This window comes from Orcinus orca, chromosome 14 (assembly GCF_937001465.1).
Source record: "Orcinus orca chromosome 14, mOrcOrc1.1, whole genome shotgun sequence".
Lineage (NCBI taxonomy): Eukaryota > Metazoa > Chordata > Mammalia > Artiodactyla > Delphinidae > Orcinus > Orcinus orca.
This window is the reverse complement of record NC_064572.1, coordinates 89,481,859-89,508,505: the sequence shown is the minus strand read 5'-3', so window position 1 is coordinate 89,508,505 and position 26,647 is coordinate 89,481,859. Positions and strand designations below refer to the sequence as shown.

Here is a 26,647-nt window from a genome sequence, read left to right as displayed (position 1 = left end):
GTGTCCACGCTGTCACCGCCGCGGCAGAGCCAGACTGCGTGCTGTCACCGAGCCCTCAGCTCCCTGCCCCTGGGGCGCTGGGTCGTCTCCATGACAGCCTCCGTCTGCACCGTCCTCTCCCTTCAGAGGCCTGGGCTCGCAGCAGACGCCGGGGCTCGGAAAGCCGGTGGGCCCTCCGGGCTAATCCGGCTGGTGGGGAGAACGGTGCCCCCCACCTGCTCCAGGTAGCAGGCCGCCCCCTCACCTGCCTCCTCAGCGCCCGGGAAGTATGGGCGGCCGCTTCCAGAGGAGGCCGGACGCTCAGAACACGTGCCAGGAGCTCCCGCCTTCCTCCCGCGTGGCCCCGGGCCGGCCCAGCACGATGCTCCCTTCCCTTCGGGCGTCTCTGCCCGTTTCGGGCCCCGGGGGAAGGGCGTCCGGGCTGCTGGGTCACACGGCCAGGAAGGCCCGCCGGGGCACCGGCTCGGCCTCGGATCCTTGGAAGCTTTGAGCCTCAGTGACAGTTCCCGTTCCAGTAACCCCTTCACCCGCCAGCCCCGCCCTGCTCTGCTCCGTGTCCGGGGCCCGAAGCCGCCCCGTGTGCAGTGAAAGGGAGGCCTTGCCAGGGCTGTTTCACGCGGTTCGCAGATGCTGAGACGAGGAGGCCCCGCCCTGGGTCTGAGGCCTCGGCTGACTGCTGCTTGTGCCCGCTCCGGCCCCGCCCCTTCCCACCCCACGTGGCCCCCACCTGCGCTGACCGGGCCTCACCCTTCTCTCCCCTGCGCGCCCGCACCGGGTTTCCTGCGTGGTGGGGTGTCTGTGCTGGTGGTGGCCCTTTGTGGCGAGGGGCAGAGGGTGTGAGCCCCCTGGACCCAGAGAACTCAGAGCAGGGCGGCCACCCCAGCCTCAGCCTGCAAGGGGTGGGCTCAGGGCCTGGAAGTAGACCAGCCAAGCTGTCATTCATTCGCCCCGTGCCTGCTCCCGGGTCGCTGCACCTTCCCTCTGGCGACAGAGAGGAGAAGCAGAATCCCCTCCTCCGGCCGAGTTCCATCGAGCAGTGGCAACTGGCGTTGGGACATTTAACTGGTGGCCCCTGGCTCATCACAGGTTAACCGAGTGATCAGAACGCCCTTTGCTGCATCTTGCTATCCGTCCTTTTGCCTTTACTGTGTTTCTCTCAAGTGGGGGCATCAGTGTGCTCCTTAGTACATTACCCTCCCCCCACCACGAGCCTGAGGCATCAGGTCCCCAGGCACAGGTACCCACGGGGCCACTGCTCCCTTCACCACGGAGCTGTCTCTGAGAGACCGCGGCACTCTGTCTGGGGGCGGCGGTTCCTGACACCTGCAGAAGGCGACACAGGAGCCTTTTCGGTCGCGGCTGGCACTGGCTCCGCCGGGGGACACGTGGCCTGGGGAGGGGGTGGCCCTAGTCCGCTTGCTCTCAGCAGTGGCGGTGGGTGGTTCTGTGGAGCCCTCGCGGGGGCAGCAGTCACAGGCGCCTCTGAGGTTGGGCTCCGGGTGTTTGCAGCCCGGCCAGGCTCTGTGTGAGCACAGCGTTGGGGTGCAGTTCAGCGCCTCTCCCCCGTCTGCCCTCCCGCTGAGTGGTGCTGTGTGTGCCTGATGGGGCGCGAGGATGGCGTGGGCCGCAGAGCACGGCCCCCTCCCCTGCACGTGGGACTGTGGTCTCACACCCTCCCTTCCCTGCTCAGACGGTGCCTTCGGGGGCTGGGCCGGGACAACCGCGTGGGCTAGGGGAGTCGCATCCGATGCTCAGCTTCTCCTGCTGAGGCCTGAGGGTCCCGTGGTCCCCGAGCCCACCCTGTAGGGCCGCAGCCCTGTGAGAAGTTGCTTTCCTCGTACGGTGGCCTGTGAAAGCCTCTTGACCAGCTGCAGAGTGGACACACCTCCATCTGTGTAGCCATTTTCTCAGAGGAAGATCTTAATTTCCTAAGACAATGTTTCCAGTGCTTTCCAGACTGGGTTCCAGGACCATATTCTTGGGCTGCGTGAGAATATATATATTTTTTAAAAAAGGTCGTTCAGGGAACTTCCCTGGTGGTGCAGTGGTTAAGAATCCGCCTGCCAGTGCAGGGGACACGGGTTCGACCCCTGGTCCGGGAAGATCCCACGTGCCGCAGAGCAACTAAGCCCGTGCGCCACAACTACTGAGCCTGCGCTCTAGAGCCCGCGAGCCACAGCTACTGAGCCTGCGAGCCACAACTACTGAAGCCCATGTGCCTAGAGCCCATGCTCCGCAACAAGAGAAGCCACCGCAGTGAGAAGCCCGCACACCTCAACTAGAGAAAGCCCACGCACAGCAGTGAGGACCCGACGTGGCCAAAAATAAATAAATAAATAAATTTTTTAAATGAAAAAGAGGTTGTTCATACTGAGCGTGAGAAACATGGGTCCAGGCCCCTTAAGACGTGAGTTGGCAGACGGTAGGGGAGGTCTAGTGAAGTAAGTAGGAATAGCTTGGTCCTCTTTTACATCTCATTTAAAAGACGCTTTAAAAAAATAAACAGCAGTATAAAGAAGAAAACAGAAAATAGCCCATATACTCTCATACCCAGATAATCCCTATTGGCATGAAAACGCAATTCGTATGCAAGTTTCAGACATTAAAACTGCCTGAGGATAGAAAATGGAGAGTGAAGACCTGTGTCATACACACACATGTGGGTCTCTTGCTGCTCCAGAATTATGAATAAATTCACTCATTTTTCCCTAGAACGCTTATGGATTCACTGTGTGTGTGTGTGTGTGAATCCTGAGGGGTCACAGGCCAGCAGGTAATTCAGGCCCTCAGTTCTCCATCCAGCGGAGGCCGCTGGGGGCCAGGCTGGCTCTCCAGGTCTGAGGCCTCCTCACAAGAAGAAACCTGCGAGGGTCGCAGGAGAGGCAGGGCGCCGATGGTCCTGCAGGTCCAGAGGCCCAGGGCTGTCCCAGCAAACCCCCAGCCTGCCACCTCCCTGCCCGCGGCCGGCGGGGGGCTGGACCCCAGTCTCGTGGCGGTCGCTGTGCCTTCCTCTGGAAGCGGGGTCAGCTCTGGCTCTCCCCCCAGAAGCTTTTGGGGAGCTTCTTGTCCTGGCCACCCTCATCGCTGCGTCATGTGGTTTTTGTATCCTGGCCAAGACGCTCATCCTGGAAACCACAGACTTGAGCACCCACGAGGATGCAGGCTCCCGGCTCTGCTCAGTTCTTTGACTCTTATTTTTGGAAGCATAAAAGAGAACAGAAGTCTTATGCTCCATCTCAAAATAATGTCATTCCTTAATTCTATTCAGTTTGGCCAAAAATAGACCCATCCCTTTTCCAGAATAATAATCCAGCCTGTTGAACTGGAAGGGGGAGGAGGGGGCCAGCATTGCGGCCGTTTGGGGCTTGGCCATGGGGACTCGAGAGCCTTGCCTGGGTCTCCCAGGAAACCAGCCCCGGAGCAGAGCCACGTGTGCCTTAGTACGTGGTGGGTGTCCTCCTGGCATTCTTAGACAGCACACGGAAACCCATTTAAACACCTGGGAACCAGCTCAGGGCGGAGGCCCTGACCCCACCCTGTGCCGGGAGGGCGCGGGAGGCCCACGTCTGCAGGATCGTGGGCACCGGCAAGCCGAGCCCAAACTACTCGGCTTTTTGGCATCTTGTGACTCTTTAAAAATCACCTTCTTGTATCTTTCCTCGAACATGTTTTTTGCTGCTCTTTTTGTGCTGTTTTCTAGCTGCACATCCACCTTCTAATTTTCTGTGGGTTGGAGAAATTGGCGACCAAAACGTCGGTCATCAGAAACTGGTGTCCAGCCTCGGGGTGAAGGTCTGGGTGAGCCTGGGCGAGGCCGCGGGGCAGGGGCGCGCTGTCGTGCGGGTGTGCCGGCTCTTCTCGGCTGCACACAAGCCCCTGCCCCGCCGTACGGAACTCTGTCTTCACTGCCGCCCGTCCGCAGAGAGGCCACAGCCCCAAAGGGGAGCCTGTATTTCCTGGAGAGATGGGATCTCCCTGTAAACTCTCCTCTCCCCACCAAGGTTAGAGCATCTGTGCTTCCTCACAGAGATGCCAGGGGAGGAAGGAGCCGGGGAGGGACAAAACGGGGCCCCTGGGGAGATTTTGATTGCAGGCTGATGCGTCTCTAACGGGAGGGGTCGTCCGAGGGTCTCCTGACCCCAGAGGAGGCACAGGAGGTCCATCCGACTTGGAGTCGGGGCGTGGTGAGGGGCTCAGGGTCACGCTGGACGCCGGCCACGTGGTGGTTTGCTGGAGCCGTGACATCGTGTTGTGGGGAAAACGTGGGGAAGTGAGTCGGAAGTAGAAGACAGACTCGAGACTCATGCTTCTGGAGAAGCCGCGGGCCTCCGACTACCCCCGTGCTGGGATTCTGACAAAGCGACCGCTTCTCATCACCCGTTCCTGGCGCCCAGTCTAGACTCGTCAAGGCCAGGCCAGGCTGTGACCCCCAAAGGGCGTGCACGCGGGGGTGGAACCCGCCCCGAGGTGGCTGGGCAGCATCTGGGACAGGGCCCACTGGGCCTGGGCTCCCGCGGCACCTCTAGGAAGCCGTGTGGTTTGTACAGTCATGGCCGTCCTTGGTCCTAGGAGCCATGACACGTGCAGCAGGACCCTGTGGTGTGCCCTTGGGGCTGGGGCCCAGGGCCGATTTCTTAGGGTCCCTGTGGTGGCTGTCCCCCTGGTTTGCCTTCCTCCGAGGTGCGGCTATCTGCGCTCCCACAGCAGGGATGCCCTCGGGGCAGTGGACGAGCAGGTGACTCAGCCCTGCCGTGCTGGTCCTGGTCGGCAGTAGCCCTGAGGTTGGGAGGCCCCATCTACTGATCAGGCTCTGCACTGGGGCGTCTACGGGCCCTTCCTGCGTGGCCACGCACTCGGTCTACCTTTGCCCGGGTTTATTCTGCAGACGGGCCAGTGCTTGCAGGATTGAGATGGCCCGAGGGCTGGGTGGGCTCATCTGGGCAAGGGGCAGGGGACGCTCCGTGGCCAGGCTGCACGAGGCCCCCAGCCTTGGGGAAGTGTCCGTGAGGTGGCGTGGCCTCCACAGGTTGGTAAAGGCCTTGTCATCACTCATCTCCTGCAAAACAAGCAACCGTGCAGTTCATTGGTCTTAAGTGTCCACTTTCCATTGAAAGCATATGCAAATTTCTTTTCCAAGAAAAGGTCTGAAATAAAACTGTGCACTTACCTGTGAGGTGGAATTTAAAATAGCAACTTTTCATTCACAATGCTGGGTGTGGAACCGGCGTTTGACCAAGACTCCAGCTGCCTTGGTGTGAGTGAGAGGAGCCTGCATCAGGGCTGTCAGTTGCCCCCCAGGCCGGGAGGGCCCCCACCATGCGCACCAGCCCCCCTGCTCACGGGAGTCTCCCGCCGCTGAGTCCCAGCTGGGTCGGTGTCACAGCCCCTGGGTGGCCACACGCAGGGGTGGACCAGCCGTTATGCGGGGGGATCCAGCTCTGGGACTGCGGGGCCTTAGCCCACCAGGCAGAAGCCTGCCTCCACGTCTGCTCTCCTCCGGCCGCCCTCTGGTCTGGAGAGCTCTGGTCCGCCCTTTCCTGCCCCGTCCCATCCTGCCCTGTCCCGTGCGAAAGCCCCTCAGGGTCACAGACCCGTGGCAACTCTCTCCTTGACTCCGGCCTGAACACTTCATCTTGCAAACGGTTGGATTCCCTGTGTGTTTCCAGAATCCCATGGATCTTATAAAACAGGTAACCAAAGGCCAGCGTCTGGTCAGGCAGGAGTCCACCTCGGAGGGAAAAGCCCATTGGCCGGGGGCCGGGGTCAGCATCTGGTCAGGCAGGAGTCCCCCTTGGAGGGAAAAGCCCCATTGGCCAGGGGCCTGGGTCAGCGCAGGGGGTGGCCTTGTGGTTCGTCTTTCACTCACGCACTTGTTCACTCATTCATTCGTTCAACAAGCCTCTGTGGGTGCAGAGGACCGGGCTTGGTGCTGCAGAGGTGCTTTGCTGAGTCCCTCAGGTGGCACCGCAGTCACTCCAACGTGCGCCTGCCAGGACTCGGAACCGGAACCTCAGAGCACCTTTTGGGACAAACAACTTCCTCTTCTGATTGGAGGCTGCCCTCTGGGTGAGGCCCTTTAGTGAACATAGAAAAGCACCGTCAAAAACCCCACTGATGTGTTTGAGAGCTGTTAGGAGGCCAAGTGGATAGGAACTGGCTGTTGGTGAGGCTTTGGTGAATGTGTAGGATATTAACCAATAATACATGCCCAGGGCGTGTGAGCTAAGAGGGACCCGGGGCTGCCCCACCTCTGCATGCCGAGGCGAGGTGCTCCCAGGTGGATGGGCAGCCTGGGGCCTGGCAGCTCTCCATGTGTACGCTGGCACCCGGGAGTGAGACCGTCCCCTCTCGTCAGCTCAGCGAGGGCCTTTGTGCCTCTGGGGATGAACCCATCCATCTGCCAGCCTGAGGCCCAGCAGGTGCAGGGAGGAGGCTGGGCGAGGTGGCGTTCTTAGCGGGGCGATGGGGGTGATAAATGGCTGCGAGGCCCCATACTCGCCTCGACAGCTTTCTCCCAAGCACCCCCGCCTCCCCGCAGCGGCCAGGAAGATCTGGCTCAGCGGGCACAGTCTGCCCGCTGCATCTCTTCCCGCAGCTCGGGAACTGCCGGGATGCCAGCAAAGCGGGCAGCTTCCAGCAGGACGTGGCTGTCAGACCTGGGGCTGGCACTCAGTACAGCCACTCGAAGAGGGCTTGTGCAGGTCTCTGTGCGCCACGACTGTGCACGCACACACACCACACACACAGGTGCACACAGGAACACGCACACAGAGAACTGCACCCACAGGCACACACGTGCACGTGCACCCACCGACACATGCTCACCGGCACAGGCACACACGTGAGTGCACACGTGCACACAGGGACACAGAGCTGCACACACAGGCACACACGCGCACACAGGTGTGACCTGAGTGCACCACTGGGCTTCAGAGTAAAAGGGAGTTCTGTGCTGGGCCAACTTCTCCCATTTTGGCCAGTTTTCAAGGGACCCCAAAAGGAGACCAGCGCTCTGCACCCAGCACCCTGCTTCTAAAGGGGGGTTGGGTCCCTGGTTCAGCTGTTCGCTCTGCCCAGGGCATACGCGTCACCGGCCAGGGAAGCCACGGAAGGGGGAAGCGCGCCGGGTAGGCCTGGGCTGGCCTGGAGAGTCCCAGCTGTGCGCCCTGCTGTGGGCATAAGCTCTGGGGCGGGGAGAGGAGAGAGGGCAGTGGGCCTGTGTGGGCCCAGGCTGGTGCTGATGGGCTGTGCGGGGTCACCCAGCTTGCCTTGCTGGAGCGGTCTCAGCCTTCGCCCACTTCTGTGTGGGCTAGACGGCCAGCTGAGCTTACTCCGTGGCAGCAGGCGTGGGGGAGGGCATCTGGCCCAGCAGACCCCGCCCCCCAGCCCTAGCCGCCGCCCTGGCCGGGCTGCCCACTCCCAGAGTGCATCAGCGAGTGGCAGAGGCAGCCGCTGCAGCCCCTCTTGGCCTGTGCTCACAGCTCCCCTCCCCCTCAATCCCAGGCCCCGGGCTGGCTGCTCACCCGACGTGCTGCTCTTGTGACATCCGTGCTCCTGGGAGCCGCTTCCTACCGTCTGAGCCCACTCTGAATACCCCTGCCCCGAAAGCGCTCTGGCCGACTCCCGGCCCTCACCATAAACTCGCCCCCCTCCCCCGCCTCCGCACCGCCACCTCCGCCCCCATCCTGACACGCGGGGTCATGGGTTCTGATCCTGCCCGCTCTGCTCGGTGGCCTTGTGACTGTGGGCAGATGGCCCAGCCTCTCTGGTTGGTCCTTAGTTTCCTGTGCTCAGATAGTGGAGGACTCTTTCCTGTAATACAGTAAATTGGGTACTCAAACTCCCCCTCCACAAAATATTCATAATATGTATTTGTGTATCTCCACTGAAGTATAATTACGGTAAAGTGCACAGAGCTGAAGCGTCCAGCTGATGGGTTTTTACACGTGTCCGCCTGTGTGACCAAGACCCCAGTCCAGATCCAAGCATTTCCGCAGTCCTGGAGCCTTCTGTCCTGCTCTGCTCCAGGTAGCACACCTTCCCCCACAGGCACACGCTGGTGCTGTGTCCGTCACTCTGGGTTAGTTTTGCCTGCCCTTGAACTTTCGTAGTCAGAGTCATACACAGCGTGCTCTTTTAAATCTGGCTTCTTTCATTCAGTCCAGTGTTTTGAGGATTCATCCATCTTGTTACGTATCAGTAGTTTGTTCTTTTTTTAAAAGAAAATTTTGAGTACTGTTCTATATTGTACGAATATAACTCAATTTCCTTCTCCACTCTCCTGCAGATGGGTGTTTGGGTTGTTTCCAGGGTGTGGCTGTTAGGAATAAGGTTGCAGAGAACATTCCCGTGTAGACATCTGTTTGGTTTCTCTTGGGTAAATATCTAGGAATGGAATTGCTTGGTAGCACAGTCCGTGTACGTTTAACTTTGTAAGAACCTGCCAACGAGTTTTCCAAAGTGACGTGCTGTGCTCCATCCCCACCAGAGCTTACGGGGTTGACTATTCCGCATCCAGGTGGACCCCCGGTGTGTCAGTCCATCACGGGCTGTTCCGACGGGAAGTGGTGGTACCCTTTTCGGGGGGTAGTAATTTCCATTGCCTGGTGTCCAATGACGTTACGTGTCCTTTCCTGTGCTTGTTGGCCTTTTGTACATCCTCGGTGAATTGTCTATCCACATATTTGCCCATTTTTAAGTTGCGTGTTTGTCATTTTATTATTGATTTGCAAGTGTTCTTTATATAGTTTGGTTACAAGTCCTTTGTTGCAGATGTGTTGCAAATACTTCTCCTGGGTTTGACTTTTCATTTCCTCCATGGTGACTTTTAAAGAACACACATTTTAAGTCTTGATGCAGCAAAACTTATCAACTTTTTTCTTTTACGGTTGGTGTTTTGGGCATTATGTCTAAGAAATCTTTGCCTGTCTTTAGGTTGCAAAAATATTATCCTAGTTTTTCTTCTAGGAGTTGATACTTTCAACTTCTGGGTTTACGTCTGTAGTCCATCTAGAATTATCTGGGGGCATGGTGTGAGGTGCGGTCAAGGTTAATGTTGTTCCTGACGGCAGCCTGGTGGTTCCGGTTCCATTTGCTGAAGGCGGACATTGCCCGTGAGCCTGCCCTAGTGCTTTTGTCCAAAACCAGTTGGCCACGGATGGTGCCGGCCAGTTTCTGAACAACCCTCTGTCCTTTGCTCCATGTGTCTGTCCTCACACCGGCACCAGTCTTAAGTCTTGAAATCAGATAGTGTGAGTCCTCTAACTTTGCTCTCCTTTTTTTTAAAGGATTATTTTGGCTATTCTAGGTCCTTTACGTTTCCATATAAATTTTAGTCTTTGCCTACTAGTTTCTACAAAAAAAAGCCTGCTAGGGGTTTGACTGAAATTGCACGGATTCTACAGATAAATCTGGGGAGAAGTGACCTCTTCAGTGTTCACGGTTCCAACCCAGGACTAAGGGGCATTTCTCCACTGATTTAGGCCTTCTTTGATTTCCCTTAACAGTGTTTTGTAATGTTTTCTTCAGATATATTATTCCTATGTATTTGATGCTTTTGGTGCTATTGTAAGTGGAATTTTTTTTTTTTTTTTTTGCGGTATGCGGGCCTCTCACTGTTGTGGCCTCTCCCGCCGCGGAGCACAGGCTCCGGACGCGCAGGCCCAGCGGCCATGGCTCACGGGCCCAGCCGCTCCACGGCACGTGGGATCCTCCCGGACTGGGGCACGAACCTGCGTCCCCTGCATCGGCAGGCGGACTCTCAACCACTGCGCCACCAGGGAAGCCCTGTATGAATGAACTCTTAGTCTTACGTGCCTGGCTTCTTTGTCTCAGTGTGTCACGTTGGGGGTAGGGTGTGAGGTCCACCAGAGCTGGTGGCTGCCATGGAGTCCGTTCACTCCCTCTGTGTCTGGAATTCTTTGTGTGAATAGATCACACGTTAAGCTCTTCAGTTTTGACCATATTCCTGACCCCTCGTGCATGTCTTTTGGTGAACATACGTGTGCGTCTCTGGGCGAGGATTGCCTGGGCCATAGGATCTTTTTAAAAAAATTTATTTATTTTTGGCTGCGTTGGATCTTTATGGCTGCGCATGGGCTTTCTTTCCTCTAGTTGCGGAGAGCGGGGGCTACTCTTCGTTGCGGAGCACGGGCTCTAGGGTGCGTGGGCTTCAGTAGTTGTGGCACATGGGCTCTGTAATTGTGGCTCACAGGCTCTAGAGCACAGGCTCAGTAGTTGTGATGCATGGGCTTAGTTGCTCCGCGGCATGTGGGATCTTCCCGGACCAGGGCTTGAACCCGTGTCCCCTGCATTGGCAGGCGGATGCTTAACCACTGCGCTACCAGGGAAGTCCCTGGGCCATAGGATCTTATCCACTTAACTTTACCAGCTGTTGGCCCACAGTTTTTGAAGTAATGGCACAGTTTCACTCCCATTAGCAATGTTGGTCACACCCTTGCCAGCCTCTGCTTTGTCGGCCTCTGTAGTTTCAGGCTCTCTGGTGGGTGAGCTGGAGTCTCACCATGGTTTAGTTCCACATCCCTAGTGGCTAAAGCATGGAGCTCCCTTTCCTGTTGGCTAGGCTGGGCATTAGGATATCCTCTTTCACGAGCTGCCTATTCAAGACCTATAGTGGTTTTCTATTGTTTTAGTCTTTTTCTTATTGATTTGTGGGAGCTCTTTATATATTCTGGATATTGTGGACATATGTATGGCAAGTACCTTCTCCCCCTCAGATGTAGACCCTACCCTCCTCATGGTGACCTGTGACGAGCTGCTCCTGACTGTGGTGACAGTGCTGCGGCATGTGCACATGTCAGGCTGATCAGTCCTGCACCTCAGGGGTTTAGTTGACTGTGTGTCAGTTATGCCTCAGGAAAGCCCTTAAAATACCTTGTATGATAGCAACAACTAGCAAAAGATGTGCAACGTCTGTGTAGAGAAACGGGGCCCTAAATAAGTGAAGGATATAAGTACCGGAAAGATGTCAGTTCTCTGCAAATTGATGTACAGCCCAGGTGAATTCCAAAGAACTTGACGGATTGATTGAGAACATGTGAGCGAGAACAAGGGCCCCTGGAGAAGAGCGGACCTCTGGGCGGTGGGTGTCAGCAGTCATTGCCCAGTGGACGCCAAGAGCGTGCCCACAGGGCGTCAGCTCAGGATGGACAGCAGGCCAGAGTGGGGGTGCAGAGCCAGCCACACCGGGCACAGGTGGCCCGGCTAAGTCAGACGCAGCCTGGCCTCGGGGATCCCAACTCAAGGGCCTTCAGTGAGAAGCGGGCACGGCCCGAGGAATGGGAAGTCCGGGGGTGGGGGGTAACTGGCCTTGAAGGTCTTGCCGCCCGGCTCAGCTCCGCTGTCCTCGCTCCAGCCGCGGCTCCGACGGGCTCCCCAGGGTGTGGTGACGGCCCCACCTGCTCCTCCAGCCTTCGTGCCGCTCCAGTCTGACAGGCCAGGCCCGGGCAGCATGTGACAGGGAGGGCGCCGGGTCCCCGGAGAGCTGGGCCGAGGCGGGAGGCGGCCTGTGCTGGCTGGAGGGCGACTGCGCAGAGCTTGCTCCTTCCGGGGCTGTCGTGTCAGCTCCCACATCCTTCCAGACAGAACACGCCGCTCTGCTGCAGCGACGGGCCAAGGAAACGGGTCACTGCCTCCAGCGCTTTTTTGAAACTAGGCTGAATATAAATAAAATACAGATTGTTTGCTGGGTGAGGCTGGGCTTTTTATGAACTTAGCATCGTTTAATGTCAGAACAAAGCCGCCTTAGCTACGCACGTGACTTCATCACCTCTTCCGCCGAGAAGGAGCGGGGTTCAGGGCGGTCCTGCTCCCGAGTCCCCCCCGGGGCAACCGCCTTGGGTAGGAAATGAGGTGCAGCCCGCGCAGATCTGACTGGTCGTGAGTCACCTGTTGAATTACACTGATTTCTTTTACCGAGGGGAGAGCCACATAAAATTTGCCATTTTCAAGTGAGCAACTCGGCAGCCTTCAGTGCGTTTCCAGGGTCGTGCAGCCACCACTCTGTCTAGGTCCAGGACGTTGTCATGGCCCCGGGAGGACCCACGTGGTCGGCGTCATGCCCCCTCCCTGGAGGCCGCCGTCCACTTCTGTCTCTGGTTTGCCTGTTCTGGACGCTCTGTGTGCACGAATCCTGCACCGTGGTGTTCAGGGCTGGCTGCTCTCACTCAGCGTGTGTCCTCAAGGTTTGTCCGAACCTGGCGGGCGTCAGAGCTGCACCCCCTTTATGGCTGAATAATACCGTTGTGTGGACCTCCCACGTCGCCTTTATCCATTACGAGCTGACGGGCACTGGGGTCATCGGGGCGGCGGTGGTCCTGCTTGCGCTGTTCCCGCCCTCTCTCTGCCTGCTTCCGTGGGCTCCGTGTCCACAGTCCTCGGCCGCGTCTGTGTCTGTGGGTCCAGCACCTCCTTGGGGCCCCCATGCGCTTCCTCAAATCCTCTCCTGTTTACTGTCTTATCCCGCCGTGGACCCCGCTGGAACTTTCCAGCAGGCCCCCATCCCGGTGCTCCCCTCACTGGGTGTCGCGTGCATCTGTGTGGGGTTGATTCGCTGGAACAGAACAAGCGCCAGGACCCTGGGCCTGCCTCCTTCCCACGTCAGGGGCTTCCAGGGCGCTGCAGGTGCGGTTTGGACGGTCCTGCACCTCCGCGTGGATTGGACGGGCTGGAGGAGCCGGGCAGGGAGCTTGTGTGCGATTGCCCCTCCAGAAGCCCTGGGCCCCTTCTGTTTCTGTGTCCTCTCCACGGAGCCTGGACGTGCAGGGAACGCCTGTGCCTACTTTGTCTGGTTCCGTGGTGGCCCGGCTCCGGCCTGGGGTGCAGGATGAGTGTTGGCCACAGGGGGCGGGAGGGATGGAGGCAGGTTACTTCCCAGGGGGATTGTCTAGGACCGCCCAACGCACATCAGGGCCTTCGGTGTGATGCACGGGCGCCGGGCTGGCCTGCTGGCTCCGGGGAAGCGGTGACCGTCGCTCAGGGTGTGTTCGAGCCCCTTGAGGTCCATGGAAGGGGTGGCAGCCAGTCTGACTGCCGTCCCACCCCCACAGGGACGACGGAGGGGATGAGGGCCCAACCTGAGCCTCCTGGTGAGATCCAGAGGGACGGTCCAGTGGCAGAGGGTCTGGAAGGAGAAGGGGCCCAGCCAGTCCTCTGGGCGTCCTGGCTCTGGACCTTGGCCATGTAGGGAGCCCACAGGCGCTGCTGTGGTGTGTGGAGCAAACTTGGACGGGGCCTCGTCTCCCCCGCCTCCCTCCCTGTATAATGACGTGCATCATCCCACGATTAAAAGGGTGCCACGTGGCCGCCGTGGCCGGGTGAGCAGGGCAGAGGGCAGGGCCTCGCCTCCGGAGCGCGCAGCCTGCCCGAGCTGGGTGCCCCGTCTGCGGAGCAGAGCTTGTGCCGCGCCGGCGCCTCATGGCGCTGCGTCGGCATGAGCCTCAGCGAACCTGCGCCTTGAGTCACGTGGTCCCCCAGGCGAGGGCCGAGGAGCAGGCACCCGGGGACCGACTGCCAGCAGGGGTTCCGGCTTCCGGAAAGGGCTCTGGGCTGGCCCCGGTGCTGCGCCCCGTCCCCCACGCAGCGCGCGGGACTTCTTCCTGGAAGGGCTCGGCCCCCTCGGGTCGTGGTGCAGGAGCCTGCGTGTGGCGGGGCTAGGGTGGTGTGGTTCTCCTGCCCACGGGACGGGATGGACCAAGGGGCAGAGATGTGCTGCCTGCCCTCCCCAGGAGGTCAGCCTTGCTGACGCCACGGCCGGTCTTCTGAGCCGGCCGCCTGCCCCTCAGCTGCGCTGTCCCAAACCCAGCTGGCCTTTCCTTCTCAGGTGGGCCTTCGGTGTGTCTCTCTCCAGCTCAGCAGGCGGGGTCCCGCCGAGGCTGCTGACGGCCAGTCTCCAAGTCTGGTGGCACGGGGCGTCGACCACTTCCGGGGACGGGGACGGGGATGGCCCTGTAGCAGGAGCTCCTGCCTTGTGGCCCCCTCTTTCCCAGCACCGGGGCTTTGCCTGTACTTTTTCTTTCCTGAATTAAACTTAATGCCATTTGTGTTGTGATGTGTGTGGCTCTGGGCCTTGGGCTCTGGGCCCCGCCCTTGTCCAGAACAGGAAACCATGGCAACGGTGGAGGCTGCACGTGGGGCAGGATTAGTAGTTAACCAGTCGCCACTTGAAGGCTGATGGATCGTTAAGGCGGGTGTAAACCTGGCTCCTCCACTGAAGTTAGCTGCCCAGCAGGGGCCCCGTCCCCGACGGTCTGAGGTGAGCGTTTTGTAGGGGGGGCTCTGACTTCCTGTGTGCGGCCCCCAGACAGTCGCTTACATCCCAGCCCCGACAGAGGGGAGGATGTGCCGGGCTGGTGGTCCCACCTGGCCAGGTGTCCCGGGAGGCTTCAGGGGAAGGCGCTCAGGTGGGGTCAGGACGATCTCCCAGCCTGCGGTCTGGGGGCCCCACTTGGAGAAGAAGGGGGTAGAAGCAGCATTTGGTCCAAGCAGTGCTGCAGGTGGCACAGCCCGAAGCCCCAGGGTGTGGGGGCCTTTGGGGGCCTGGAACTCGGGTGGATGAGGGGCCCCGCCAAGCCTGGGCACAGGTCAGTTTCTGCACACAGCCATGCATGCATGTGTGTGTAAATGTGCAAACACAAGTGCACGCGTGCACGCACGCACACACGCACACACCTTCCCAGTCAGGCGGCATGTGGCGCCCCTACCCTGGCACCTCGGGCACCCGATTGCTCATGGATCCCTGGAGCCCCCCTCGCCCCCCAAAAAACAGACAACAAGTGCTGGTGAGGGTGTGGAGCAAGTGTAATGGTTCCTCGAGAACCTGAATTACCGTATATGACGCAGCAGCTCCGCTTCTGGGTCTTTATCCAAAGGAGCTGAAAGCAGGTCTCAAAGAGACACCTGCACCCTCGCGTTCACAGCAGCTAACACACGGAAGCAACTCGGCGCCCAGCACGGATGGGGGGATAAACAAACCATGGACTCCCCATGCCGTGGGATACCGTTCAGCCTTGAAAAGAAAGCAAATTCGGACGCGCGCTGTGACGTGGCTAGGCCTGCAGGACCCTGTGCTCAGTGAAATGAGCCAGACGCAAAAGGACACGTACCGTGGGCTCCACTCACACGAGGCCCCTCAGCTGCCACGTCCGCAGAGCCGGAAAGTAGACGGTGGGTGCCAGGCTCTGCGCCCCCTTCCTGGCACTGCTGCTTGGCACCCGGGGACCTCGGTGCCCCCTTGCTTTGGTCTCTGGCCGTCAGGTTCCACCCCTTCTTCAGAGGCCCCTCTGTCCTTCCTCTCTGGGGAAGGCGGCAGTGGCTTGGCAGGTCTGTGGTCAGGAGCCCAGAGGCTGCAGACAGGCAGACGGAAGGATGGATGGAAAGATGGGACTTTGCTGAGCCAAGCATCTCCCACCAAGTGTTGGCCTTGACTTCTAACCAGGGCCCTTCCCCGTATCCCTACAGACCCCGACGCTCTCCTTATCCCCTCCAGGAGCCAGGCTCCCTGTGTGTGGCCCAGGGCCCCTCTGTGCGCAGCTCGTGCTGCCCCGGGACACAGGGCCTGCTCTGACCACGTGCTCCCGGCCGGGCCCCGCTCTCGGGGGCTGGGGGCTGGGCTGCTGCTGACACAGGCCCCCAGGGAGCTGCTTGTTCCCAGAGGGGGTGCCCTGCTCTGTCCCTCTCCTGGTGGTCTGCGCCCAGGGCCTGATTCTCTCCCTGGTGGATCCGTTGCTGTGCTCCCAGTACTGGTCCCCAGCGCCCGGGAGGCACACACCCCGAATTCGGGGCTCACGTGTGCTGGGGCCTCGCAGCAGTGCTGAGGAGGGAGGGGCGCCCAGAGAGTGGGGTGGGCTCGTGTCCGGATAGGGGGTCAGCATGCCTGGCATGGGCAAACCCTCCTCGGGTTCGGGGCTCGGCGGCTCCCCGGGGCTGTTTCTCCCCCATCCCTGCCCCCACCCAACACCTGAGCCGGGACGCCTCCTCCCAGTGCCTGGTCCCGGTGCGGTCCTGTCTGTCTGCATGTCTGGACTGGGAGCCCCCGGGCAGGTTCCCTGGCTGGTGAGGGGGCCCCGTGGCCTTGGGGTCCTGGAGGTCTGTCCTGCTGGTGGTACTGGGGGGCTGGGGGTGAGCACCCGGGGATGGTGGGAGACGGCCAGCAGCAGGCCTCAGGCAGCAGCCTGGGGGGAGGCGTGGCTGCCCCCGCCACCCCCCCTGCCGGCAGGTGGAGGCGCTGTCTGTCCCGGGCAACCTCCCCACAGGTCCCGGTGGAGCTGGGCCCAGCCGGCCGGAGACACTTTATTGATCTGGCTGCAGCCTGCTGGTCTCCGGCCCAGCCACGCAGGGCCCCCTGGGTTCCCAGCCGTCCCTGGGCACCAGAAGCCAGATTGTTCCAGAGCCCAGGGCCCCCAGAGGCCTCTGCTGTCTCTCGGCCGCTGCTACATCCTGGCCGAGTCCGCTTCTCAGAAAGGACAGGACGAGGGCGTTGCTCCCGCCCTCAGGCCGGGCGTTGTGCTGGGAAGGGGCCGCGGTGGTGGAAGGTGCAGGGCTGCTCTGGGCGCCCCCGACGGGCTGGGGGGACACAGACGGGCAGGAGGCACGGGGCGGGCCGTGAGCCCTTCGAGGGGCCTGCAGAGGCTTCCTGGAGAAGGGCCTGAAGGGAGCAGGGTGGCCAGACTGGAGTGGGTGCGGGCGTGTCTCGGAGGGAGGGAAGGGCCGGCCCCTGCAGGGGAGGGGTGCTGAGAAGCTGCCCCACCCTCCCCTCCCCCACGGAGGGGCAGATCCATGACGGATGCCAGGGCCACGGGAGGCGGACTCAGGCACAGAGACCTGTCCCCTGTCCACAGGGTCTGCTGCTTGTCCTGATACAGGACAGTGGAGAGTGGCTGGGGGTGCCTGACGGGTCCCCCCACGCTAGTGGGCAGCGCACGTGATGCTCGGCCGTTGCCAGGTGCCCAGGAACGACCTCGAGGTTGCCCGCCCCACTTCTCGGGAGTCTAGAGCCCAGGCCAGAGCAAATGCCCTATTCCCCTCTCCCCGAGTTTCACCCTCCCGCCCAGGGTTCTCGAGACGTCCTCGGGAGCCAAGGAAACCCCTGGTCGCAGGGTCCCACGCAGGGTGGAGCCGGCAGGTGGAGAATTCCGTCCCTCTCTTCTGTGGTCCCTCACTGGGGTCTGCTGGACGCTCGGGGAACACCCATCCTCATTGCCTGGTTGCTCTGAGCAGTAAACACGATGATGACCCTGGGGCCTCCGCAGAGGGCCCCCTCCTGGCCCGCTGCTCTCGGCCTGTTGGGTCTTGGTCCCTGCAGACCTGCGGCCTTGGAGGACAAGTGGTGGTGAGCAGATCAAGGCCTCGGCGTGTCTCTGAAGTGACCGTCCGCTGACCGGCTCCCCTGTGTGCGCAGGTGTCCGTGTACACAGGAGGGCTGGCCGGGTGCCCCAGGAGGCAGGGTGGGCCTGTGCCAGGCTGTGCGGGCCGGGCGAGAGCTGCACTGTGGCCGTACAGCTCTGCAGGAACAAGGATGATTTTCTTGGAGGGCTTTTCGGGTCATAGGATGTCTGACAAAATCCAATCTCAACTTTGGCATGAATTTCCATGGTGTGTGTGTTACAGCTTTGCACATAATCCCCACTTTTGCTGTGGGGATCTCTCGAGGGTGGGGGAGCTCTGAGGGCAGGCTGGGAAGGGGCAGGCCTGGTCTGGGTTCTGGGTCCAGCCCGGGCCAGGGGCTGCCCTCTGGCCCGTGGCTTCTCCGCACGTCGTCTCAGGCCCCGAGATGTTAGGACGCGGGGGTGAGGGGTCGGGAGTAGGGCTGCCCCTCCAGGCCTGTGGGGAGCGTCCACCCCTGGGCTCCTGCATCCTCACCGGTAACCATAGCCACGCCTCACGGCTCCGCAGCCCATCTGTTCTCACTCTCCAGGGCCCATCTTCTGTCTTGCCTTCCTGGTTGGGGGCAGCTTTCTGTCTGTTTTAAGAAGAGCTCCGGCTTATGGAAGGACTGCCTTCCGCACCTGGAGTCTGAGCAGGACGCTGCTGCCCATGGTGGCCTGTCGGGAGGGGCCCTCTGCCCATGGGCGTGGGTGCCGACCCGAGTGCTGGACCCTGACGGTGCTCAGTGCCGGGCGTGCCTCTCCTTGGATGGGAAGAAGGCTGGGCCAGGCGCACACGAAGGGCAGATAGTTTATCTTCAGGGAAAGTGTTCAGACATTGCCTTGCCTTTTCTCTCGGGATCCTGTGGTCACTGCACAAGAGCCAGCATTTGGCCTTCTCTGCTGCTTCACACAGGTGCTCCGGGAGCAGCGGCCCCCTCTTCTCCCTCCACCCCCTTTGCCCATGAGCCTGTGGCCTGTCCCCTCCCAGCCATTGGCAGGACCGATGGTGCAGCCGCCCGTGACAGTGCCAGGGCTCCTGTGTCTGGACAGCAAAGGGTCAGCGGGACGTGAGCCAGGGACGACTTGTTAGTCCCCCTGGAAACAGAGCCGTCAGCCTGTTGACCGTGCTTCTGGAAGAGAGCTCCTTGACTTTTCCCTGGGGGTGGTGGTCTCCCGGGGAAGCCCTGAGGTTGGATGAGAAACGTCCAGTCTGGGAACACGGCTGAAGACTCCCTGGGGGGGACAGAGCTCTGTCTGGGCTCCTGGGTTTAGCACTGAGACAGATGTCGAGGAAAGCGGCTCGTGACCACTGGGCTCAGGCCCGTGACCCTGACCCGAGCCAGGGCGCCGAGAGGACCTGGGGCGGCCCCCCCGAGGCCATGGGCAGGGCAGGGGGCTGGTGTTGGCGCCTCATCCCTTGTGAAATAGAATGAAAGCCTCCCTCCACTCATGCTGTCGGCTGGCTCAAGATGACCTATTTTCCTAGCAACGGCTGTGCTTCCGATGGCTAACTCTGCAAATAAAAGCCTTCCTTGAAGAATAAATATTCTCAAAACCCTTGTTTTACAATATTTATCCGCCCCAAGAGGAGTCTGTGCTGGTGCCCGTGGGGCGGGGCCCCGTGGTCTCCTTGTGGACCCCATGCAGACAAGTTTCCTTTGTGCAGGACTTAGGCTCCCGGCAGAGGCGTGTCGGGGTCAGAATTACCTTTTCCTTTTCCCTGCGTTATGACCCACGGGGTGTCGGACACAGGGGAGGGTGTGCTGCAGCGTCCCACAGCGGCGTCGATCATGTTGGAGTCTTGGTGGACCGTTACTCGGTCCCCGGGGCCCCAGCCCCTCCCTGAGTCGCTGACAGCGGGGGTTGGGCTTTGCCTGGCAGTGGCTCTGACCCCTGTGCAGTGGCCGGGAAGCTGGGAGGAAAGTGGACGAGCACAGTGTCCCCCGACCCCTGTCTGCCCTGGGACCCCTGCCCCGTGCACACGCACACGTCTCCCTGTGTTCCTCGGGGCTCTGGCAGCCCAGCCCCCTCCTCTCATTGGTGAGATGCGCCCAGATTCAGTGTTGGGGGAACTTGACACACTTTATCAGTGGCCCCCGCAGACGTCTGTGTGACAGTGGTGTTTGCAGCGCCGCTCCCACTACATCCTCCTAATGACAGTATCGCTGTCGGCAAACCTGTCCACCACCGTTCTGACAGATCTTGGTCAGTGGGTTTCCTTTGTTCCCGCGTCCTTCGAAGGCCCGGACAAGAGCCGGAGGCGGGGCTGAAAGCATCGGCACTGGGCCAGGGGGGTGTGGGCGGGGGTGTGGGTGTGGGGGTGTGGGTGTGCGTGTGGGGGTGGGTGGGGTGGTGGGTGGGGGTGGGGAGGTGGGGGGGTGGAGGGGTAGGTGGGGGGCATTCGTGGGAGGTGCCGGTCCTCCCCGGAGTGCATCCAGAGCGCTGTGTGTGGCCAGAAGCAGGCGTGGGGTGGAAGAAGGGGCCCAGAGCCGCAGGGGGTCTCGGGTTCCACCTGGAGGGCTGTGGGGCGGGGTCTCGGGAGGGGGTGTGAGCCGCTGTGTGCAGTGGGCACCGCCAGGCGCTCCCTGCCCCAGCAGGTGGGCGGGGTTAGGCTGGGCGTGGGCATCAGGGTGGAGCAGTGGTCCTTGGGTCCCCTGAGCAGCCCCCAGTCACTGGAGGGCAGAGTGACCCTGGTTAGCCAGGTGGGCTTGCGGCTCACCTGGAGGGGTCCAGGCCGGCCACGCCTCCGGGCAGGGTCACTGGCATGTTCCTTGCTCGTGGCTTCTGGTCTGCTGCCATGTGCACCCTGCCCAGCCCGGGGCCTGCCCGGGGACCCGGCCTCACTGCTCTCGAGATGCCTGGCAGGCACGCCTGGGGTCCTGTCCCACCCGCGTCTTCCGCAAGCGGCTTCCCTGACCGCCCGCTGCACTGTCTGCCGTCTCGCGGCCGCCCTGCCGGTGTCTTAGGAAGTGGGGATACTTGTGTCAAAAACACAGGGCCGGCACCGTGGGCCGCCCAGAGCAGACCGCAGGCCGGGCTCCCCCCGCGGCCTGGCTCGGCGCCCTTAGCCTCCCGACGTCTCTTGGGAGGAGAGGAGCCATCCATTCAGCCGTTTAAGCTCCTCTACAGGGAGGGACGTGGGCGTCCCTGTGCTTCTGACCTCTCAATGCAGCTGCGTTCCCATCTTTCCTGTCCTGAAAAAGTGAAAGTCTGGCATTTGTGCTTTTCTCTAAAAATGGTGGTTCCCTTGCTGAGCACCCTGCCAGCTCACGGGCCGGGGGCGCCCGTGCTCGGGGGTCTGCTCAGGCTGCTGCCCCGCAGGAAGGCGTAGCTTCTGTGCCTGGGCCGCTGGGCTGGACCTCCTGCCCCCAGGGTGCCGCAGGACGGCCCCCGCAGGCCCTCCGGTGGTCCCTGGGCTGGGCCTGGGACACAGCCCTCGTCCTCAGCTCGGTGTGGGAGCAGCCAGGGCTGCGCCGACCTCGGGCACGTGGGCGTGTGGGCCTCCTGTGCTTCCGACAAGGGAGAAGAAACCCAGGGGCCCCCAGGCGGCAACAGGCCGGGCCTTGGAGGAGACTGGGCGGGGGGTGGGGGGCAGTCCCTGGGCCCCGAGCCACCCAGCAGAGCCCGTCTCCCCACTGCACGGCAGCCACAGCCCCGTGCTCCCGATGCCCCATCCTCTCCCCGCTGCCCACGAGGGCCTCCTCAGACCCGAGGTCACACGGGTGCCAGTGGCAGGGGCCAGTCCCAGGTTGGCACGGGGACACTGTCCCTACAAGGGCTGGGGTTGCCCCGCCATCCACCTCTCTGGCTGTGGGAGCTGGTGCTGGGGTTGCCTGGTCAGCCCGGCTGTGCTAGTGCAGGTTGACAAGTACGCGGCTTAGAGGCACCCCTGCGGTGTCCGCCAGCACGCGGCCCTGCCACTGCTCACGCGGGGCAGTGTCCTCCTGCCGTGCCGGTCCCGGCGCCTGTGTCACCTCTGGGTGCCAGGCTCCATCCCCAGACGGGAGGGGTGAGCCCCACTGGCGGGCGAAGACGCTCAGCTCCGGAGGAGGTGCCGTGCTGGGGTCTCGTGCTGGGCCCCCTCCTTCCTCACTTTCACCCCACCCCACAAGCACATGCACACACACACGTGCGCACATGCACACACACACACACAGGCACACGCACATGCACACACACGCACACAGGCACCGCCAGAGACCGGCTTTCCTGTACCGTCTGCGGAGACGTCGGCAGTGGGGGCTGCGGGCAGCAGGGTCTCTGGGGCTCCCCTGACGGCCTGGGCAGCCCCAGCGTGCGAGGCCGCCACGGAGCGTAGTTAGGTTTTCCCTGGGGAGCGAGGCTGCGCTGTAACAAGGTGGCGGAACGGACAAGGCTCTCTGACTGTGTTGGGTGCAGTGGGGAGCACAGAGCCGCATGGACAGAGGCCACGGTGCCTGAGCATCGGAGCGGCTTCGGGAGGCAACCTCTGAGCTGGGGGGGCGCTGGGGACAGGGAGGCGGGGGCAGCCTGGGGCGGCCTCTTCACGGACCGTGCCCCCCAGGTCTGTGCCCCATGGACCCGTGTGTCTCCAGCCTCCCACACCTGGTCACCACCCCAGACAGCTGGTGGGTCACAGACCTGGGGGCGCATGGACCTGGGGGCACAGACCTGGGCGAGACCTGGTGGGTAGAGACCTGGGGAGCATTGACCTGGGGGGCACAGACTGGGGACATAGACCTAGGGGCACAGACCTGGGGGTGCACTGACCTTGGGGGGCACAAACATGGGGGGTAGAGCCCTGGGGGGCACATGGACCTGGGGGCACATGGACCTGGGGGCATAGACGTGGGGGGCACAGACCCGGGGGCACAGAGCTGGGGGGTTTGAGACCTGGGGGGCACAGACCTGGGGGGTAGAGACCTGGGGGGCACAGACCTGGGGGGTAGAGACCTTGGGGGCACAGACCCGGGGGCACAGACCTGGGGGTTTGAGACCTGGGGGGCACAGACCTGCGGGCACACAGGCCAGGCTGGCCCGGGCCTGGGTAGAGACCCGATCCCCCGAGCAGTATGAGGGGAAACCTGCGTGGACGTCGTGAACCCCCGTGGCGTGTTTGCAGAGAGCGCGTCAGGTTGGAAACAGAAGTGGGAGCCCCGGAAAGCTGTCCACGCCCCCTCCCCTCTGCGGGGCTTCACGCTGGCAGGCTGGTGCACGGCGGCGGGAGCGTCCTTCAGCAGGGCCGTGACAGTTAGAAGAGCTGCAGTTTCCTTGGGGTGGGGCTCGTTATCTGATTCTGTGAAGAAAGTCGGTAGAAATAAGGCGTCGAGTAGTTTCGCTCAGGCTGTGGACGGCCCCATTATCCATCCCGGGGCCCTTGCAGGCTCCCCTCAAGCTGGTCCAGAGATGCCCACAGGGCACAGCCCCCCGCCGAGACTCAGAGGGCGGGCCACTTATTTATGGGTCTTTGCGGGTTGGGGGCCGCTTTCACTGGGGGGCTGCGGGGTGCCTGGGGCTGAGCTGAGCTGCCCTGTCTGATCGTGTCCCGTCTGTGGGCAGTGTGGCCTGGCCTCACCCCACAGTGAGTCCGGCAAGAGGGGCTGCACAGCCCCCAGGAGCCCCCCTCTGCCTCGGCTCGGGCCCGCCCTGCAGCGCCAGGCCCTGGGGGAGGTGGGCCGCCGAAGGGCTGCAGGGGCGCCCTGCAGTGTGGGGGGCTTCCCGCAGCGTAGGGGCACTCGGGGACTGCTCCAGCGGGGGGGCTCGTGGCAGGCACAGGGCCTTTCTGCCACCTCACCTGGCATCCCTCTGTTCTCTCTGCAGTGAACTTGGACCACTTCCAGATTCTCCGTGCCATTGGGAAGGGCAGCTTCGGCAAGGTAAGGCCAGCCGGCGGGGGGCCGAGGCTGGACAAGGGTGTGAGCGAGGCCGGCCCAGCTGGATCTGTGGGTGGAGGGTGTGGGTGTGCTTCCGGCCGAGCAGGCCGGTGATGCTGGGGCCGCGGGGTGGACTGCCGGCCGCGCTCACCGCTGCTGGGGTTTCTTAGCCCAGGTCTTTGGGGGTCTAGTAGCTCGGCCAGGAGCTGAGGGTGCAGATGGCGCGGCCCCCGGGCTCTTCCAGGGCCGAGACCCTGACACCCTCACTCTCCGTACCAAGGCCCATGTTGCAGCAGAACAGCTTTCCTCAGGGACAGAGCTGGCTCGAGGTGTGAGAGGGAAGCGTTTCACGTAGAAGCCGCTCCTGGTTTAGCTGATGCCTGGTGTCTGGAGCGACAGCGACGCTCGGACACCATTGCTGCGGCTGGAGCCCAGAGGCCAGGCTTCACCTGTGCCCGTTCCTCCAGGTCAGGCAGGGGCAGGACCCAGGGTGGGCGGCCACGCTGCACTTCTCCAGAGAGACCCCCGGAGCCCATTCTCCACTTTGCTTCGGTTTCTCTTGGCCAGATCTGACTTCCTGCTTGTCGCCTTGTCCTGCCTAGAGATGGGGGGTAATTACAACTCAAAGAGGCTTAAGGAGCGCTCTGCAAAGGTTAAAATTAGCTCCCGGGACTCTGCCTTGCCAGGCCTGTTGCAGTGAATCCCTTCTGAATGGACAGTTTCTTTTCAGCTCAGAGGGCTTGACAGATGAGGCCTTTGCGCCCCCACGCCCCACACAGCTGTCTGGACGCCGTCTCTGTAAGGCCTGTACGCGTTTTAAAGGGATTGCTGTGCTGCCAGCGCAGGCTACCAGGGTATTTGAATGCTGTTAATTATCTCCATCTCATTGTATCACAGCGAGTGCTGCCTTAGGTTACCAGGCCTGGGGTAATTATAGCCAGAGCAGATTAGCCCCTTTGCACAAATCCATTGAAATGCTGTATGCATTAGGGAGAGAGCATTTTTAACGCCTCTCGGAGTCAGGAGGTGACTGATGGACCTGGGCCTTTTGTTGATTGTGCAAAGATGGTCGATCCAAAGATGAGGTCCTTGGTCGGTGAGCTTGTCAGACGCTGGTGGCGCCTGAGACAGTCTCCGCCACCTGGCTTCTCCCACGGGAGCACCGGCGTGTGGGAGGCGAGGGGGGCAGGCAGGGTGGGGCTTAGGGGAAGGTGCCCCCCCCGGGGGGGAGGACACCAGCCGAGACTGGGTTTGGGAAGGATGGCTTATACAGGGAGACGTGGGTGTCATACAGATGACTGGAACATGGGCCGGGGAGGGAAGCTCTTGGGGCGAAGACTGACTGGGGTGGGCAGTGCATTGCCCTGTCCCCACCCCCATCGCCCCCCAGGCTGGGCCCCCTGCACCCCTGCGAGGGGCTTGTCCTCCCTTCAGGTGCGCAGCTGGGCAGCCCGCCCGCTCTGCAGTGTCTGCAGGACCCCAGGATTCTGGCTCCTCCGACCGTTCTCGGCTCTGAAAATCTAGCTGGCCACAGGGTCCCAGGAATGGGGCTCTCAGAGTGGGGTGACAGGAGGAAGTGTGGGGTACTGCCAGGGTTGTATCTTCAGACGCAGGTTACAGTGTAATTGGAGGGCTGCTTCCTGCTCCCTAGTTAGGCCTCCAGGGGTCTCTGGGCCACGGTTGCCGGTGACAGGTGCAGTTATGTGTCTGGAATGTGGGCTCTGGTCCTTCCGCTGCTCTCGGTGGCTTGGCGGGGACCCCATGAGGAGAGAGAGTGAGGAGCTGAGCCAGCTCCAGCGTGCACGGCGGGGCCACGTGCACACCCGCGTGTGCACCCGTTTACACGTGGCCTTATTTCAGAGGGTGTGCGCTGGCTCCGCCATGCCCGGACGCCCAGTGAAGACCGGCTTTACGAACTGCTGGGGAAGCCCCCTCGGCCAAGTGGGTGTGAATGTTCAGCGGCCCCGCCCCCCATGCACAGAGGCACAGTGGTCGGTGTGTGTGACGTGACCCGTCTGCCCCCAGCAGGGTGGCTCCACACTTCAGGGCAGTGGCTCCGGGAATGGATTACCCAGATTGGCTGCATGTGGGCCTTGGACACAAGACTGGATGTTGTGTTTGGTTTGTTTCCAGTTTTTTTACGGTGGTAAATTACACAGCACCTGGAAGGTACCATGTGAACCATGTTTAACTGCACAGCTCAGTGGCATTAAGAACATCCCCACTGTCGTGCAGCCGTCACCCCGCCGTCTCCAACCTGTGAAATGAAATCCTGCACCCAGCTAACACCCCCCAGCCCCTCCCAAGTTCCCAGTTCTTGGAGAAATCGTATCCCAGCGTAGAGAGCTTTGTTCTCCAAGGCAGAGCGGAAGCTGGTGGTGGTCCGGCCCAGCAGCCATGAGTGGGGAGAACACAGCCCCCACTAGCCTGGGGGTGGACTGGGCTCTGTCCGCCAGCCTTTGGGGACGTCATGGCCAGCTGACCCCACGAGGAGGCTGGGACCATCCTCAGAGCAGAGGCCAGGCCGGAGTGATACTACTGACAGGACACTTCCCGCCGCCCCCGTGCCCGTGCCCACACGGCGCTGGCAGCTGCGAGGCTTCCCCCGGCCGTGTCTGTGCAGATGTGAGCCCCCGGCGGCGGGCCTCCTTGGGGGAGGGGCAGGTGTAGTGGGACTGTGGACCTCCACCGCGATGCTCGTGGCAGCCCTCGGCCAGGCGTTGTGTGTCGTACCCGGAATCTCAGACTGCAGGTGACACACGCTTAATTCAAGAGAGCGGAAAGGGGTGACAGATAAGAGCTAATGTCAGCAGGGTGGGGAAGGCCCCCGAGGCAGCTGAGCTGGGCTGGGCTCCTGCCAGTGCTCATGGTCTCTGCCCACCCGGGCCCTCTCTCTCCGGCTCAGCTCTGGATGACCTCTGAGCTCCACGGCCAGAGAGACGAGGGCTGCTGTCCTCCCGCCCTGGCCTGAGATGGCCCGGGGTAGCCCTCTGATTGGCTGGTGTGACCACGTGCTCCTGCCCTGCCCCACTCACTGTAGTCGGGGCGCGGGCTATAGGGCTCCACAGCGATCCGTTACAAGCAGAAGGTGGGCAGGGGCCCCGGGGCCCTGCAGTCCCTGGAGCTGGGCAGTCCCTACCTTGACCTCACTGCCCCTGCCTGCACAGAGCATTTGCTGGCATAGCTGAGTCTTTTCCCAGCAGAAGCAGCAGCTGGCGGGGGTCGAAGACAGGGTTCATTCACAGGGTTGCGTGGAGTGGGGAGCCCGGCGGGTGGGGCTCCGGGCTCAGACCTTTGCCTTTGGGGGCCCTTCCCAGCCAGCCTCTCCTCCTTCCCTTTCCCTTCCTCCCCAGCTCCGACCCCGCTCCCTGCCCCCTTCTCTACTTCCCTCCCTGCTCCAGGCCCGAGGCT

General features: G+C 61.8%; 2 protein-coding genes across 6 annotated transcripts in view; both read left to right on the top strand.

Moving 5' to 3' along the window:
* The window catches only part of BNIP3 (BCL2 interacting protein 3), a 547,174-nt gene that overhangs the window by 326,648 nt on the left and 193,879 nt on the right, over nt 1–26,647 (top strand). The window lies entirely within an intron of this gene.
* The window catches only part of STK32C (serine/threonine kinase 32C), an 82,498-nt gene that overhangs the window by 23,065 nt on the left and 32,786 nt on the right, over nt 1–26,647 (top strand). For 3 of the 4 annotated variants that reach the window (XR_004481236.2, XR_007471500.1, XM_033420674.2), the window contains exon 2: nt 23,184–23,239. Coding sequence is in view for 1 of the 4 variants with exons in the window: in XM_033420674.2 (XP_033276565.2) it covers nt 23,184–23,239 (56 nt within the window). In the remaining 3 variants the exon portion in view is untranslated. Of the gene's footprint in view, nt 1–23,183; nt 23,240–23,516; nt 23,704–26,647 lie in introns of those variants that run through there. The other variant, XR_004481234.1, reaches the window with a different exon arrangement.